The 19,324-nt window shown below is 39.1% G+C and overlaps 1 protein-coding gene across 3 annotated transcripts in view; it reads right to left on the bottom strand.

The window, feature by feature from the left end:
• The window catches only part of Map7 (microtubule associated protein 7), a 174,216-nt gene that overhangs the window by 62,175 nt on the left and 92,717 nt on the right, over positions 1-19,324 (bottom strand). For all 3 annotated transcript variants that reach the window (XM_076859698.2, XM_076859700.2, XM_076859699.2), the window contains exon 2: positions 271-369. In XM_076859698.2, coding sequence (XP_076715813.2) covers positions 271-369 — 99 coding nt within the window. The remainder of the gene's footprint in view (positions 1-270; positions 370-19,324) is intronic.

Raw genomic sequence — 19,324 nt, 5'->3', positions numbered from 1 at the left:
TATTCATCTAGTGTTGGCTTCATGAGTTTACTAGGGTTATTTTGTTAAAAGGCACAATGCCCACCCTCTAGCTGACAACTGTGGAGTAAACCAGCAAATAATCTGTGAGAGGCCCTCAGATTTCAACTCACAAATCCCCATGAGTGTGTTTGGGTGGCAGGACTGGAACCCAGCTCTCCTAAACTCTAGTTTAGTTTATAATTCCTCAGCATGCCTCTAAGGCTTTTGAAATAACCTACATTTTCCCAAAGTAAATGCAATGCGTCGTACCTGGTTTATTTCCTGAGTGAATGCTATTTTGTCCTGAAGCTGTAGAGGAGGGGCGGTTGGGAGCACTCTTCTTATCTTGCGCTTTACTGCCATCAGGCGCTATAAAAGGAGACAAGAGAGACAAGATATATTTAGTTTCTTGAAATTTATTCAGAAATATTTACCCAGTCAACACTTTTGTATCAGGTAAGAGGCTAGACTCAGGAAATGAAAAAAATGAAGCACTTACAACTCCCACCCTCATGTAGGGAAGGATATGTCCAAAAGTCAATGATCTCAGCTCATGTGTCACTTAGGGGGTCCACAAAGAGCTCTTATTCTGGCTGTCCAATTCACACATCAAGCAGCCATGAGGAAGCACCACTGGACACTAAGATCTTTGATCTCAGGTCTTATAAAGTCCATACATTAGGAGTTTTAAAATTCTAACCAGTAGAGATAATTTAATAGGATTTTGGAAAAGTTTCCAATCAAGTACAACAACAAGGATTATTATTATTTATGTATTTATTTGTGGTGCTGGGGATTGAACTCAGGGCCTTGGGCATGTTGCTAGGCAAGCCCTCTACTACTGAGCTACACCCCCAGCTCAACAAGATTATTAAAAAGGGGAAGTTTAAAGTTGTCCCCATGTGCATCATTTGATTTAATATACTTTCAAAGGATGCTTGCTACTGCCTCAGAAATCATGTCAACACCAAGCCCTGATTTTTCCTGTCTCCACAAACTGCTCCAAGTACAGCATCCCCTTCAACTAAGGCTTCTTCATTCTTCCACCTGATCAGGCTCAAAGCCTTGGGGTCATCTTTGGTTTATCTTTTTACTTCCTACATTCAATCCACTAGTAGATTCTTTAAAAGCATCTGACCACCCACCTTTTGCATCATCTCTTCTCAAATGTCTGCAGTATTCTTTTTGGGTGCCAGGGAAGTCAGGGAGCTGGTACTAGGGATTGAACCCAGGGTTATTTTACCAGTGAGCTGCATCCCTAGCCCTTTTTATTTTTTTGAGGGAAGGTCTCTCTAAATTGCTAGGGCTGGCCTTGAATTCGCAATCCTCCTGCCTCAGTCTCCTGAGTTGCTAAGGCATGCACCACCTGGCACAGATGCAATATCTTCTTATCAAGTGTATCTGATCCTGCCCTGAACCCCTTCAGTTAAAGATCCCATTTAAAATATGCCATTCTGTTCCTTTGCTCCAAACTTTCCAATACCTCCCAGAATAAAATCCAAGGTCTCTACCTGGCATGAAAGGTACTGTATGGCTTGACTTTTACCTTTAATCACTTTTCCTATTACTCTGCTAGACTTGAATTTGCAGTCTATCTCAAGACTTAGCACATAACCCAAAGGCTCTTCTTCCAGGTAACAACACAAATCTCTCCTTCATTTTCTTTGCATCTCTGCTCAGTTGGGATAATAGAGTTCTATTTAAAAACGACACCCCATCACCCATCTCTCCTCACCTGTAGCCCTTTCCCACTTACATATTACATATTTCTGACTTCCTCACTCAGCTAACAGCACTGGATATATTACCTGGAAAACTGGGATCCAAATTTTTGAAGTTGAAAGTGTATCATAATAATTATGTTTCAGAAAGACTAATGATAAAAATGGATCCCAAGATGTACTTTAAAAATCTACAGGTGAACTATAGAGACCCACTCTTTGCCCTCTAAACAAGGTAAATACTGAATTTTTATGGCTGTATTTCTATTACATATAGTATTTACGGCATGGAAAACCACAGACTAAATCGTATCTTACAAAACTGTTCTAACTGCCAGTTTCAAACAACTTCTTTGTTTCAAATAACAGCTTTCACCACAATGTTGATTACTGGCTTAAGTTTCATATGCTTGAGCTCTTTTACCTTATTTGCAGGGATGAGCATGTAAAGATTCAGTAGAGAACAGGTAGACAGCAAATCAAAACTTCAACCACAAAAGGCCTCAGTCAGTGGTCTCTAATATGACTTTGCCATGCGTAAGGAAATTTTGCCTGGCAATTTACCCCAGGGAAAGGATCACTCACACTGGTGCTGAGGGAAGGGGACAAACAAGACAAGTATGAGTGGACACTGATCCAGGAGGGGAAGTAGAAGGCTGGACTGCTCTGAAATTCCTTAATGCACGCCCTCAACCCACTCGCCAAAATCATGTGGTGAGCAGTCACCACGGAAAGGTCTGGAAGCAATGATCAGTTTGTCTTGAACTTCAGTCTCAACTTTAGAAGCACCCCAAAAGACCAAAACAGTATGGTGGAAATCTTGTTGCTCACTGGGATACAGCAAGTTCTCCTCTTATATTATTTATTTGTTTTTAGTACTAGGGATTAAACTCAGGGGCACTTAACCCATTGAGCGAAATCCCCAGCTTTTTAAAAATATTTTATTTAGAGATAGGCTCTCACGGAGTTGTTTAGGACTTGCTAAATTGCTGAAGCTGGCTTTGAACTCTCAAACCTCCTGCCTCAGCCTCCATAGAGCCACCAGGATTACAGGCGTGTGCCACTATGTCCAGTCTTCCCTTATTTTAAAAGCTGATCTTTCAAACATTCATAAAGAAGTGAAAACTTAAACAGAAGGTAGAGTGCCACAGGGATTTGGAGGGAGTAGATTCTAATTTTGTTTTATCACCACTACCAGTGCACAGAAAGTAAAGCCTTAATTACCCAAGCTGTTCAGGAATATTCTATGTATTATTCTTAGGAAACTTAAAGATAATTGGCACCACTGGTTTAGAATACAGTTAAAATGTTTTCATGTCTGTCATGCCTGGATGAGTCAGACATTATTTCATCTTTATCTGGTGAATGGACTCTCTAGTTCCCCAAGTCCTGACAACAAACATCAACACTAACTGAATATCATGCAACAATTGGACCATGAAGGACATGAGCAAGACCCCAAAACATGTTCAATGAGTCACTTTTCTGAATAAGCCATGATAAAAAGCTTTCCTTTGACTGTAATTTGCTTTATTACGCTGCAATTCATGTCAAAAAGTAATTTAATTAAACTGGAGGTTTGGTTACTTGAATCTGTCTATCTCTGACTTTCGTTGCATGAACTCTAGTTGTGCACAGAGGTCTACCTGCACTCTTCATTACCATCTGGAAGTCAGGAATTCATTTATATCCAGGAGACCCTTGGAGTCACACTCATCACAAAACAAATTTAAAATCCACCTGAAAAAATGTCTGTGTTCATGTAAAACTGACATGTTAAATGTAGTAAAATACAAAAAAGTTTTAAAGATCATCAACTTGTTTAGCTCAAGATTACACAGTACTAGTTTCTAATCATTCAGTTGGACACTGTGTCATGGTAAGAGCCCAAGACACAGGGAAACCTGGGTTCAGATCTTGCACCCTGGTTCTTACTTGATGAGTGACCAGAAAGTCTCTTCCCCCAACTTCCATGCTCTTCCAGAGTCCTGGGCATTCCATACTCAATCAGTGCCCGTTGGCTGTTAATAAGGCTCTGCCCCTTGTGAACTGTAATCCTCAGTATGTCACTAAATAAAGTAAGTCTTAATTTCCCTATCTGTAAAAGGGGAAACCAGTTTCTGAGTTCTGGAAATGAAATGAGATAATGTACAGAAGGGTAGTGCACAGTCTGGCCTATAGCAAGGTTCAGTAAAGCATAGAGAGTATCTTTGGCTTTTCCCTATTCCCTACACACATAGGAAACTGGGTTTCTATTTCATCAGAGCTTTGTGGGAAAGAAAATCTAGGGTAATTTGGGGAGCAAGTGACCAACATAGGATGAAGGTCTGGATGAGGCACTGGTTTCAGCTCAGCTACCACAAGAGGAGGAATGACTGTATCCCCTGGGGCCTCAGGTATGATTTTTTTAGGGCTTGCCCTGGCTCAGGAGGGGGTAATAAGCACTCTTTCTGCAGTTTGGAGAGATAATTGTTTTCTACGATGCAATGTCCTTTATTAAAAGTAAAACCAAAATGAGCCTTAAAGAAAAGGAAAAACCGTCAAACATGATGACAGGAAAATAAAATCTCCACAGAGTAATTTTTAAAGACAAAGTACAAAAAAACTTCCCTACTGAAGAACACAATGAATACAGGAATTTATTCGTTTTCAGATTCCCAAAATTAAAAAATTTGCAAATCTTAGGTAATTAGCAGATAGGACTAGCAGATAGCTATATCTATCATGCTTAGATTTAAAAACACTACTTCATGTAATTTGGGTGACTTTCCAATATTTAAATCTCTTCTTTCATTTTAAAAAAAAGAAAACTAATTGAGCCGCATACTATTGTGTTCAGTAAGTCTTTGCTAGCCTTATGAAATCTTTATTGATCTTCCTCCTCGCTTGAAAGCTTTATTCCATTAGTGACACATCTGAGGTTGTGGGAATAAAGACAAGAGGAAGGATCGAGACAGGCGCCCTTGTGGTCTGGGACTCTGTCTCTCTGATGCACTCTATAAAAAAATTAAAAAAAAAAAAAGAGGCAGCAGGCACTGGGAAGCGTCGTCTAGTAAGACTGCTGCATAGCTCCAATAAATGCCTCTCCTTCCACATCCTCTACAATTTATTACATTCCTTACAATATCCTTCCTACAAAGACCCTGGAGTTCTCACTGCTTTATTCCTACTTTTGAACATGTGATCCTATTGAAGAGTCTTCTTTGAACTGCTTCTAATCACTGAGCCAACAAATGATCTATGCCTTTAGTCAAATGCCTGCTCTGAGACGTGACTACAGCATAGGACCATCCTGAGCTTATGCTTTACTGACAAGTGAACTTGACATCCATAAGGATAATGTATTTCAGTTACTATTTTTAATAAAATATGAAATGTAGACTGGGAAGCAGCAAAAATTTAGAACTGAATTCCCATCTCTGTCTGAGCACTTCTCTGTTGCTCCTTGATTTGGATTTTGTAGACTTAACAGCTTTGTGAAGGCAGCTTTGGGAAGGTAACCTAGAACACAGGATCAGAGGTTGAAACACATGAAATCACCTTTTAGTAGTTAAAAAAAAAAAAAAGGTTAAATATTAGCAATTTTGTATATTAATTTAATAATTTCAGTTTGTACAGAAAAGGTTAACACAGCAGTCCTGACATTGCCATCTTTACATTTATATATTCATATATATTCACTTCTTGTATTTATTCATTCAATGTTATTTGAATAAATATCCAATGTTATTTGTGAAACTTGTGCTAGAATAATAAGCAAACAGGTAATTTCATAACTCTTAATGAGTTTTGCTTTATTCCACACAATTGAGAGCTGCTTCTTAGCTAAATTTCTTACAATCAGGCATTGTAGCACATGCCTGTAATCCCAATGATCTGTGTGGCTGAGGCAGGAGAATGATAGCTTTGAGGGCAGCCTAGGCCACTTAGTGAGAACTTGTCTCAAAATAAAAAGAACTGGGAATGTAGCTCAGTTGGTAAAGGGCCCTTGGGTTAGTACCCTCCCCACATAGTCATTATTTTCTTTATCATTATTATTTTTATTTTGGTAGGGGATTGAATCCGGGGGCCCTTTATTCCTAAGCTACATCTCCAGCCTTTTAAAAAATTTTTTTTTCATTTTGAGATAGGATCTCGTTAAACTGCCAAGGCTGGCCTAGAATTTGTGATCCTCCTGCTTCAGCCTCTGTAGTCCCTGGGGTTACAGGCGATAGCTTCTCATAATTATTTATAAACTTGTGTAGGCATAATCAGAGCTTATGGGAGTTAGCATCAGACAAACCAGAATTTTATTTCCCATGTTTCCTCAGTTTTCCTCCTGCTCGCATTTATTCTGACCCTACTCAACAGGATACCACTGTTTGGTACTAGAAATTCTACTATAGGCTAGGTAGCAGTATCTGAAATGCTTGGGACCAGAAGCAATTCAATTTTGGATAGTTTCAGGTTTGGGAACATGTGCATATACATAACAATATTTAGGGATGGTCCTTAAGTCTAAACATGAAATTCATTTGTTTCATATATACAACGTATACATCTAGACTTGAAGTAATTTTATTTGATATTTTTAGCGTGTCTGCAATTTACACCCCACCACATGAGATCAGGTTTGCAATTTTCTACTTATTTCATTTATGTCAATGCTTAAAAAGTTTAGGATTTTGGAGCATTATGGATTTTTAGACTAAGGATGCCCAACCTGTATTGAATGAATAATGTATCTACCTCCTTCTCTCACATCTGTTCCTTTGTCCTGTAATTCTAGGTAACACTGTGTTTTGGAGCTTTTGATTCACCTGGTGATCTCTCTTCTCTTTGAATGGTTACCTCCTATCATGAGGCAAAGTACTATCTCTGGGTCAGTCACTTTTAAGTCTGTGTTTATACATATGTTTTTCTAACATAGGTCCAACCTAACCTCTAGGGAATATATGCTGGTGTATCTCTGTTATGGTTTAAAACTCTTTCAAAATCTGAACTGTCTCTACAACATCAGCCAACCCCTGATGCTGGTCTCTTTGCTGCTGTCAATGGGACTATCTTTTTTTCCAACAGACATTTCCAATAACCCACCACAAGCCAGTTACTGGGCTGTGTGCACTGAAAACACAGGAACACAGCATTCACTTTCAAGACAGAGAAGTTAATGTAAAAGCAACAGCCCACCAATCAATTTTTGAAAAATCAGTAAGTCAGGGTGGTTTAATAACCAACTAAATGCTGCCCATAGTGCTTTAGGGACTCTGAGGTGGGAAAAGGTGTGTTGGAGGTACTTTACCTAGTGATGGGCAGCATCACTGTGTAAAGATTTTGAAGACTGGAGAGAATCTGGAAAAGTAAAGAGGAAAGTGGAAAACTCTCTGTGCTGGGGCATGTGTGAGCAAAATTACCAAGGCAGAAAAACATAAGAGATAATTAGGGAACTAGTCAGAATAGCAGGTTTAGGAAGAAAGGTAGTTGAAAATACGATGAAAGAACAGGCTAAGGTCAATGTTTCTCAAAATTGCAAGACTTTGGGATTTATCATGAGGCATTGCACAGCACTGATCAGTTGTCACGTGGAAGGAACTTCCAGTTGTGAACTGCTTTAGCTTCAGTGGATTCTGCATAAGTGAACCTAGAAGGCTAACAAGCCTGGCAATGCATTTAAAAAGTTATCATCTACTGGGCACCACAGTAGGCCTGTAATCCAACTACTCAGGATGCTGGAGCAGGAGGAGGATAAGTTCCAGGCCAGCCTGGGCAACTGAGGAGGACTCTGTCTCAAAATAAAAATAGAAAGGACTGGGGATGTGGCTTAGTGGTAAAGTGCTCAGGGTTCAAACCCCAGTACCAAAAAGGAAGGGAGGAGGAGGGAGGAGGGAGGAGGAGGAAGAGGTGGAGGAAGAGGAGGAAAAAGATGAGAAGGAGTGGAAGGAAGAAAATGAGAGGAGGAGGCACATCCACTCCATGTCCAAAAAAAGAAAATATTTCATGTTATTCTCGGATGGTTTTAACACTGTGCAAGGCTCAAAGTTAAATGGCTATATTTACAACTACAAAATATAGAAAGGTCTGCCCAATATCACTGTCCAAATGCAGAGAATATTGCCTGCATTGTGTGGTGAGAAACGGGTAGACAACACAGCCGAAAGGCCACGAGGGGGCACTTCAGCGGGAGAGGTTTGTAAGCCCAATCTTTGCTCAAGCAATTAATTAAAGCTGTTTTGATGATTTGTCCAAGAAACATCCAGTTTAGCTGAATATGAGAAAAAGCACGTTTCAGAAAAGCACATGTTCTATACATTTTGTGGGAACTGTGGAGAATCACCTACTAAGCCTGTTTACTACTGAAAGCAGCTTCTGGATTCACACTACAAACTCCTTCAGACACATTTAGCTAACAGGAATAAACATTACACATTTAAAATTCAATCAAAAAAGGCTTTTATCTAATAAATAAAGGAAAACCTTCTTTCAGCCTGATGGCAACCCATAGAAATGCCGTATTTTTCACCTGTGTTGGTATAAAGCAGATTAAAAGGCAGCCTTTTAATCTCCATTAGGTGGCTTCCTCTTCCAGGGCTCATCGTGAGTCACAACTAGCTACTATACAAATTATCACTGCCCCACAGCAGGAGAAATGTTTATGACGGAGCCAAGTACAGGGCAAAGTACAAAAAGGGGTGGAAAGTCTGACCATATTAAAGTTTTCCAGTTGTCCTGAGAAATTCCAAATCACAGACTCTAGTTACCCCTCTAAATTTCAACAGCTGAATGCAGAGTGTGTAAAATTAGATCCAATTCAATTAAATGCAATGTGTAATTAGAAGAAACCATTAAAGGAACTTGGAAAAATAATTAAAACTCAATTATACTTTGCTTCTTAATTAAAGTAACCAAATGAAAGAGGTTGTCTTTACTTTAACAGGATAACAACTTATTTCAAGAAAAACTAAAATGGCCAATGCCTGCCTTACTCCCCCAACTACTGGGGATTGAATCTAGGAGCATTCTACGTCTTAGCTACATCTCCACTCCCACACTTCTGTTTGAAACAGGGTCCCACTAAGTTGCTGAGGCTGGCCTTGAATTTGCCATCCTCCTGCCTCAAGTTTTTTGGGTCATTGTGATTACAGGCAGCAATATGACCGTATTTTATAAAATTATTAGCACTGGCCACAACATAGAAGAGCTTTCATACTTAAGTGTAAAGTAAAGTGACCAAAGTAGAAATGTCCAGTTCAAAGACACAATTCTAAATAGTGGATTCAGTTTACGATAACCACTTTACAAAGAAATGTGGATGTTATTTTAATCGTAAGATCATTAATTGGCTAAGTTTAATCAGTGAAATAAATGCACATATGCTCTGCTACAAAATATCAGTAATAAATCCTCTTCTATAGAAAATAGTAAAATATCTTAAGTGTCTTATGTACACTTTGTATAATTTAGCAAGAATTAGTGGTACACGGGAATGTGGCCCAGCAGTAGAGTGCTTGCTTAGCATAGACAAAGTTCTGGGTTCAATCCCCAGCACCACCAAAAAATTAAAATAAAAATAGAAGGAAAAATAAAACCTGCAAAACACTCTTGAAAAAATTAGTGGTAAGTACTGAAAGGTGAAGTTCATTCCAATTCATTTCAGGTAGCCACTGAACATTTAACTTAAAGGCTTAAAATTATGGGCCAACCATAGTGTCCTATACCATAGTCATTTCTACATTTGTGACCTTATTCTTTTTCTTCTTCATATGGAACACCAGCCTCTATATGTCTTCAACCATTTGCATATGATCTTATTTTCTTTTTTAGAGTAGTTTTAGGTTCACATCCCAATTGGCCAGAAAGCACAGAAAGTGGCATATACCTGGCATGTCTCCATACCCTTAGCCTTCCTGGCTATCATTTGTTAAAACTAATGAACTTATACATCATTATCAATCAAAGTCCTTAGTTTTCACTAGGGTTCATTCTTGGTGGACTATTTTGCATTAGTTTTTACAAATACATAATGACATGTATCTATTATTATAGTAATATTCAAATCCCATCCACCTACTATTCAGCTCAAGTCTCTCATGACATCTTTTCTAGCTATTCCTATCCTGTCACATTGCCTTCTGACTTTTACTACATTCCAGTTTGCTCCATATTTGACTTTATTTCCTCATACACTTTTCAGCACCGTATCTCCAAAAGTTCTAAATACTGATAGGTCTCATGCAAGGCAAGGACCACCCCCTCCCCCCCCCAAAAAAGAGTTCTAGAGAAAAAAAAAAAATTGGAGAAATCCTTGATGCCATATTTTTTCCTAGAAATTCTCCCTGCAAGTTTATACAGAGAAGATTCTGTGTCACTGCATGATGGTTAACCAATAAACCCCCACGCTCTGATGCTTCCTCTGACAGAAACCTGTTTGGTCATGGGACATAGTTCTGACCAACAAATAGAAAATGGAGGTTGGTAGGTGGGGTTTGTGGAACTGCTGTCTCAGGTGGCATGAACCTGATGGTTCTTCCCACTTCTTTTCTTCCTGCCCTGAACAAGGATATGATACTACTTAAGGGGGAGGATCCATCTGGTAACCAGAAGGTTATCATGAAGCCAAAGGAAAAACAGAGAGGCCTGGTCCTGACATCTTTATCCTGCTGGACAAGTACCAGCCAGCTGTTCACTGCTGTCTTGCCTACAGTTAATATAAAAGAAAACTTTTATTTAAATTGTTGTTTGGGGGACTTTGTATCCACAGTTAGGAATAATCCTGGATTGATTCAGAGTTCCTACTGACTACAGAATGAAGTCCAAGCACCTTGGCCTTCCAAATGTCTTCTAAAGTGTGGCCCCAGTGCACCCATTTAGCTTTAGCTTTCTCTACTCCCCGGCAAAGAATTCTTTCCTCTCAGTCACTCATCACCAGTTGGGAAAGTAGGCTCCCACCATGCTTGGGAGGTGGTGACATTCAGAAAAACTGGAGCAGGTGGGACAGTGTGTGAGGGACTGGGCTAGTACAGGCTATGGAGGAACACATATGAACTAGAAGGCAAAAACAAAGCATGCAAAACTAGGTGTTGGCTTGATAAAACATTTCCCATGCTGTGTCTTGGACTACAGCCCTTTGTTCAAGGTCTTCACAAGCAGGCTTGAAATACTGTGGGGTTCTCTACATATTCGGCACCTCCTTCATCTGGTTTATCAAGACCCCTATATCTTCTATTTTCATCCAGAAGTCGGAAAACAAAACAGATGGTGCCTTATCAACTTAAAGCAACCAGCTTCAGTTTTGATAATAGCAGGTGGAATAAAATCAGGAGAAAAACAGAAGAGAAAGGCACCATGTCAAGGTTTGAGTGATGTCTGTGATAGGAATCAGTGCCACAGGAATCTGCACACCTCAGAAGCCAGTAGATTGACACAACGAATGTGAAAGGTTCCCAGAGCAAACCAGTCATCTAAGATAGCTCTTGATAATGCCCAGGCTGTGATTCTCCTCTGCTTCAACTGGCTAGTATCTTAAGGCCCTATGAATGATTATTTATGAGCTTCAACTCACAGGGAGGTTTAATTAACTTCCCTATCAGCAATTTCATAAATAAGTCTATAATACCAGAAAAGTATTAATTGCACTCTTTTTTGTTTGCATAGCCTGTGCAAGGCCTTGGGTTTGAGTCTGAGACCTGCAAATAAATAAATTAATTAATTAATAATAAACAAAACCACTATTATAGTCTTGTAAATACATATAAGGTAAGGATCATGGGTGATCACATTTCAGAATTAGTTGAGACAGGAAGTTCATTTGATAAATAATTATAGTTAGCCATTTATATTTTTTAAAAAATTTTGTTTTAGAAAGAGTCATAACCCATAGTCCTCACCTACTACTTCTGGATTAGCTATTTACCTTCCTTAGGCAAGATTTTCTGGCAGGCTGAACTTGTCTTTACAACAAACATTTGGTAGCAAAATTATAATAACTGCTGATGTCTGACAAAAGCTCTTATTTTTCATGCTTAAAAGATGACTTTTAGGACTGGGGCTGGGGCTTAGCAGTAGCCTGGCATGTGTGAGGCATTGGGTTCGATTCTCAGCACCACATATAAATAAATAAAAATAAATAAATAAAAGTCTATCAACAACTTAAAAACTATTAAAAATAAATAAATAAATAAAAGATGACTTTTAAAAATCATATGAAGATACTATGGACAAGTACAGCAGTACCTCAAAGCCTTCTCTGGAGGAGAAGAAGCCATGCCAGGAACGACTAATACCAATCTCATTAGTGTGACTGGTGCTTCACACAAGGAAAACCTTCTCTTTCTATAAGTCACCATGTTGATTTTAGAAGATCTTAACTGTGAAAAATGACACCACACCAATGCAACTGTGAAAAATGACACCACACCAATGCGTGAACATTGACCTTAAGAGAGTCAAACTGACATGACCACATCAAACGTGATTGTCCAGGTATTTGGCCTACATAACCAGTTTTAGACGAGCTTTTTTGCTGCATTAGTATCCACCCTTACTATTGAACATTGGGACATGAAGGTATGATTCCACTGCACACAGGGTACATAAATACAAATGACATTTTATGTATCTTCTTCCTTAGTAGAGCATATTTCTTTTCCCCCCTTTCTCCAAAAACAAAAAGGTTTATTGTTTTGCTAGCAAAGGAAAAACACAGGGGACTTCTGCCCAGAGGCTGTGATTCTGCCCATTAGTAGGAACGGAACTTTTTAACCCTTTCCAAAGGCTACATTCCATGTGTTCTCTGTTGGAGTTATAAGAAATTCACTTATGAATTTGGGAAATAGTCATTTCTGAGATCTTCCTCTACTCCAAGGTCTGTTATTACTTTGTTCCTAGAGGGGTATGTACTCAGGGAGAGATAATTCTGCCTAAAATGAGGAAGAAAGGTAATCCTGTTTCCCTTGAGGTTAGGAAGGAGGAGAGATTAGGAAGGAGCAGGGAGAGAGGAAGAGAAAGAAGCGTATCCATTTTAAAAAATAAGTTGCAGTGACAGAGCAGCAAGGGCTATATTCAAAGCATAAAGGGGACCACTGTTACATTTCCCCACGGTCCATTTCTACATTCTATTTCTATGGAAAAATGGGTGACAAAGTCTCCAAGAGGCTTCCTGCTGAAAGAGAGCAAAGGTGGGGGAAACAACCCAAAGCCCTTTTTCTTCTATCAAGTGGGGTGTGGACAGTGAAGGGTATTCAGCATCAGAGCAGTTCAAAGGTCTACAGTGGCAGATGGCAGGTGACTAGACAAGGCATACCTAGGGCAGGGATCATGCTAAGACAACAATTAACAAATTAACAATTAGTAGCAAAGCTTACTTTTTAAGTAAACAATTAGCACAAAAGCAATTAGTATTTCAGCCAGTCTCAGAAAACCATGATGAGATAACTGGTAATCATATCAGTGAAAAAAAAGATTGAATGTATCAATGCAGGAGGCTAGGAAGATCTGTGCTTCTATGAGATCAAGCTCAAGTTAATTCAAGACAAACTTGGGACTCTTGAGTCCTTTGTGATCGTTAGTATTATGAGGCACTCCCACACAAGAACCTTTCCTTTATAGTCTCCAGCTTTACTCACTTTTGGTAGGGCTGATACAAGTGTACATCCTAAGCTACATAAAACAAACAACAACAACAACAACAAAAACATTGTTTTTCCTTTTAAATGTCCATGTAGAACTGCTTAGGCTATACTCTCCTGCCAAGTGTTTAAGACCAAGTTGGTCAAAACTGACCTTGTTCCTATCTACTCATCTTCCTACTTCCTATCTAGTCAGCTGAGATTCCTTAGAGCTCACTCTTGGGGAAGTGTGCAAAGCCTCTTGGCTCCCTAGCTTTCCTCTACCAGTGGTGCCATCTGCCAATTTGGGTTACGGTCCTCTTGGAAGCATCAGGAACATTGCCCTCTCCAATGGTCCTCCTGCAGAGCAGATTTCTTAATGAAACATTTTATACATGTACTGTACTGGGTTAGACTTGGTGAGTTACATAGGTAACTTCTGGAACTCTCTTGGATATCTGAAATTTTGCTTACATGTCTGGTAGAATACTAATTCTATTACAAAGAAAAATATTTTGCAACAACATGTTGTGAGAATCATTACTACCCAGGGTGGTAATAACACAGAAGATACATTCTGTTACCTTCAGTCTCAGCAAAGAACTGGTTCCTAGCCCCTTTCCTCCCTCCACTCACTGTCCCATGCTGTGGTCTTGATGGGGATGCTCCCACTCACCACCACAGTGGGACTTCCCAGGCCATCCTCCCTTGACTCCTAGGTAACTACACTGGCAAGCTCTGCAGCCCACTCAGTAGAGATCATTAGCAATGAGTGGACAGGACTTCTCCACCTCAATCCCTGAGCCCGCGGCCCACTCCAGCACACACCCAGGTATGGTCCTAAGAACTTAGCTGGCTGACTTTTGCTGTGCAGCACAATTCTTGCCCTAGCATACAGCCAACAGTATCTCTGTTAGCAGTCCTCCAAACCCACTGCTACTTAAAACAATACTGGCACTGTAGATGTTCAGGTTATAAAAATACCAATATCGATCCAACTTCTATCAATCTGAGGTCACTTGGCTAAGATTGCATGAAAATGATGCTTCATTTAAAATTTTAGGGAAACAGACAAAATCCAGTTACTTTAGAGGGTCCTGCAATGAAAGATCATATGGCAAAACATTTCAGTTTCTGTTATTTAGAAATTATCATAAACCATCTTAAAAGTTTGTCAGTTCTCATATCGCTAGAAAAAAAAATCTCTGGCCATTTTTTATGAAACAACTTTAATCAAAATGTTTAGGCCGAGTATAAAAGCCACAACAGCTACTTTAATACTATCTGATATTCAAACTATTGATTATAAGTCCTTGTATTTTGAGTTTGGATGACAGTCCTATTTTTAGTGTACTTAAAACCATGCTTCAAATTCTAATTAGAAATGCACAATTTAGTGTGTGCTGTTTCCAAATGCTCATTCAACCCTCAACTAAAAAATCTACTAGTCTAATTTCTTACATGGTATCAGATTAACTTGATAAGGAAAAAAAAATTGCCTGAGGCAAAGCTAACTAGGAACTCCTCAGCACCAAACCACTACTAGAAACACTCCTAACTAACACTGTAAAACAGGAGAAGCACAGACTCCTCATTATAAAATCCAGGATTTACAAGTGTTTTAAGATAGCACAACTATGACTGAGAGCCACTATTCAAGCCTCATTCAATGTAACAGGCACTGCGCAAGAAGCTTCACATGTTACATCTAACTCCTACAGACACCTTGCGTTTACAAGGCTGGCAACTGGCATCTATGTGTGACACTGAAAACACAGAAGCAGTGAGTAAAAGTCATCAGAAAGGCTTCAAAATCTAATTTGTTTTGATCCCAGAATTTGTGTGGCTTTATTTATTTATTCATTCATTCATTCATTCATTCATTCATTCATTTATTTATTGGCACTAGGAATTAAGACCAGGGGCACTGACCACCGAGCTACATCCCCAGTACTTCTTACTTTTTATTTTCAGCTAAGGTCTCACTATATTGCCCTGGATGGCCTCAAACTTGGGATCCTCCTGCCTAAGTCTCCTGAGTTGCTGGGATTACAGGCACTCACCACTGCACCCACCAAGTGTGCTATTCTTGAGAAAAAGGTGAGACACAGTGGCTTGTTGGACCACCTGGGGCTAAGAGACATACATGTGTGGTCCAGGGGCCTCAGAGAGGAGAGGATTTTTGTTTGTTTTTCATTTGTTGGTTTTCTGATGAAAGAAAGCAACAGGAGGGCATGAGCTTCTGAAGACCAGTCCTGGCCCCAGAAAGGACTTTCCTCACTGATTTGTAGATAGTACACATACAGTCAGTTTTACTGTTTCACAGTGTTTCACAATCTTATGAATACACAATAAAATCACAGTTTTAATGAGAAATCAAGGTTTCAATTTCCACAGACTATAGAATCAGAAGCAAATCCTTCATGAAGGAAAATTACAGAAAATCCATTTGGGATGGAACTGTATTTCTCTTCATTTTCTCACCTCTCTTCACCCTCACCCTTAGCTTAATTAAATAATATAAGGTGAAGAAAGAACAATAAACAATACTCATAGCAACCCAATAATAGACATAAAATAAATGTTTTCATCACTTTTCTGCCAAAATTCAGGCCATAGGGTAAAGCCGCTCGAAAACTGCATCACCATGCAACTCAGTCTTAAATCATATTAACTGTATTTTATCCAAGTGAGACATTAATTTTAAGTTCAGCTGCACTGCTGATAGATTAATACTTGAAAATATCTATGTGATGACTAAGATCCCCTGGATCTCACGAATCTACACAATCCTTTCCCACTTTTCCCAATGAAACACAACTACTTTCAGACCCTCATTTCTTTGCATTCCACTAAATTCATTGGGTTGTCATAAAGTAATTGTGATTTTCTTGATCAGGATTAAGGTAGCATTATGTTAATAACTAACTGAGTAGACACTAACACACATGCACATGCCCCTTAACAGGATAGGCCTGGAAATAAAAGGAATCTTGGACGACAGTAGCAAAACTACAAGTTGGAGAGTCTCAAGAGCTGACAGACATTGAAGGGGTGTGGCCAGCTGAGCGGTCAGCTTCATCTCTCACTCCTGCTAGACAGTAACCTTGGGCTAATGGCTCCTCTACTAGCATTGATTCAGCTTAAATTCAGTTTCTTATGATGGGTCCTGGTCCTGTGAGGAAATTCAGCTCCACTAGCTAGAGCAGGAGGATACAGACCAAAGTTTGATTTCCATGCTGGCCTCTAGCTGCCCTTACAGAACTCTTGTGTGGTCACAGACAAATACAATAGGTGGGAGGCGTGAGCGGGACAGCTATATATATAATTACTCAGCAAATTATAGAATGAGCAGGCTCTGTTCCAGGCACACTACCAATATAACGCTCTGTGGGTAAAGTCTCCCAAGGGGGTGGACATAGAAGTGGATAATTCAAATGTAGCATGCTAAAGACCGTGATAGAGATAAGACCAATATCTGTGGGAGACAGGGAAGGGTAAAGGGGGATTTCTGTCTGACCCTAACGAATAAGTAGGTGTTATAGGGGGCCCTTCTGCCCAGAGAGATGGTGCCAGAAAAAAAGCAGGAAGGAGTCTATCCTGTGAGGCACAGGGGAAAAAAGGGCCAAGATTCACAGCCTTCCATCACCCTGACGAGAAAACCTTTCAACCTCTTTTATGAAGGAAGGATTATGACACTTTTCTTTTCCCCTAAAAACTTTTTTTTTTTGTTAAAATAAGAGTATTATCTCTCACTGTTGCAAAGAAGAATTTATACATTTCATCTATTACATATTTCTTGTTTCTCAATTTTGAAATGTGAAAAAAAACCACTTCAGTGTTTATGGTAAAGAAAGAATTAAAACATAAGAATTATGATGAGCAGAGGACATAGGTCCAAAAACACAAAACTATTACATGTAGGAGAAGAACCCAGAATGGAGATAAACTTTTCTTTCTTTCTTTTCTTTTCTTTTTTTTCTTTTTTCTTTTTTTTTTTTTTTGGCATGGGGTGGGGAGGTACTGGGGATTGAACCCAGAGGGGGGCTCTAACACTGAGTTAATCCCCATACCTTTTTATTTTTTATTGAAAAAGGGCATCGATGAGTTGCTAAGGCTGTTTTTAAACTTGCAATCCTCCTGCCTCAGTCTCCCAAATCACTGGGACTTCAGAAGTTTATTTTATTAATTTTTTTTAAGAGCCAGGTGGCACATATCTGTAATCCCAGTGACTTGGGAGGCTGAGGAAGGAGGATCCCAAGTTTGAGGACAGTCTGGGCAACTTAGTGAGACTCTCATAAAGTAAAATGAAATAAAATAAAATTTTAAAACCCTAAAATTATAAAGAATATTTTAAATAAAATTAAAAATTAAAAATAATATAAATAAAATAAAACAAATGGTTAGTTAGGGATGTAGCTCAGTGGTTCAGTACTTGCCTAGCATATGTGAGGTCCTGGTTCAATCCCCAGGACTAAAACAAAAATTTTTATTTTAAAAACCCAGCAAGGAGTAGAAACTTATACACTCTTTTTGTAGGGAAGAAGGAGAGTGGGGAGGTAGGTGACTTAGGGAGAGTAAATGATCTCAGGCAGAACTGGTGACCATCTGTGACAGAGTTTTTCCAGTAGTCTCATCAAAAGACTGCTGGTCTCCTGCACTGTGATACCCTTGTGGTTGATCTTCCCTAGGTGAAGAAACTCTCTGCAGGCCACCAGGACAACTGAGTTCCTTTGGGAGGATCTGACCCCAGGTAGATGAGGGAAGATTGGAGAAAGCTGTCCCCCAGGTGTCTGCTCTCAGTTTAAGTCATTAGCAAACCATGACATTAAACCAGTGACATGTTTTAGGGTAGCATTTCCTGAACTCTTCACCATCAAACCAGATTTTATGCCATCCTACTACAGTTTTGATAAATGTCCTCAGTAAGGCCTTGTGCTAAGGCCCTGCGACTCAGCCTGTAGTGTTGGTGGGAGGTACTGGAACCTCTGTGAGGTGGGACCTAGTAAGACAAAGTTAGGTCACTGAGGGCATGCCCTTCAAGGGGATATTGGGATTCTGGTCCCTTTGTCTTGTTTTTTCACTTCCTGGCTGCCATGAGGTGAGCAGTTTCGTCTGCCAGATCCCAAAGCAACTGGGTCTACTGACCAGAGGGCGAAACCTCATAAAGTTTTAGCCAAAATAAACCTTTTCTCTTAGGTATTTTGTCACAGTAACAGAATGTTGAATAACACACATTCATTCTACCTACAGTTCTATGCTTTGTTGCAAAAACCTAATATAGTATTTTTATTTTAGGAATTGATATAAAGCAGGAAATACTGATGAAATAAAATAATTATAGAAATAGTTCAATACTTCTCTCTTTAGATTAATGAAGTTTTCATAATTGTTGAATTTTCATAATTGCTTCCTTAGCATGTCTAATGGTTTGCATTTTTTAAAATTATTATTATTTTATCATTAAGTTTTGCCGTTTCAGCATATAGGTGGCTAGCCTTCCTTCCACACCTTTGCATTATGATTACCTTTACAAATGTCAGGAAAGTCATTAGTTCCTTAAGCTGAAGACCTGTGCATATAAGTTCAGAAAGAAGACCTGTGCATATAACTTCAGGGACTGATAGTTAAGAACTGTCAATCACCAGCCAATGCAAAAGATACTTTGAGTGGTTCTAAGTTTCAAACTATAACTTAACTAATTTCTTGCCATAAATTTCTGAGTCAAACATAAAGTTTTTTAAAAAGTGAAACTTAAAATAGTTCTTATAGAACAATCTGTCAAAGCACTTCTATTTAAAGCAGTGTTTCTCATTTGAAGCTTTATAAGAAAATCACCCATGTAGGCTTTAATGCAGTGATGTCTAGGATCCACTGGGACCTGATGATCTGAAATCCCCAGGGATGGTTTAGCTGTGTAATTTTAACTGGTTCCCTAGAGGATTCTGATGTACATCGAATTAGAACCACAGAATTTAAATCAGGATTCACCTCCCAGGTGAGTAAGTGATTTTTCACTGC

This window comes from Callospermophilus lateralis, chromosome 6 (genome assembly GCF_048772815.1).
Source record: "Callospermophilus lateralis isolate mCalLat2 chromosome 6, mCalLat2.hap1, whole genome shotgun sequence".
NCBI classification, from domain to species: Eukaryota; Metazoa; Chordata; class Mammalia; order Rodentia; family Sciuridae; genus Callospermophilus; species Callospermophilus lateralis.
This window is presented reverse-complemented; position numbering and strand designations above follow the sequence as displayed.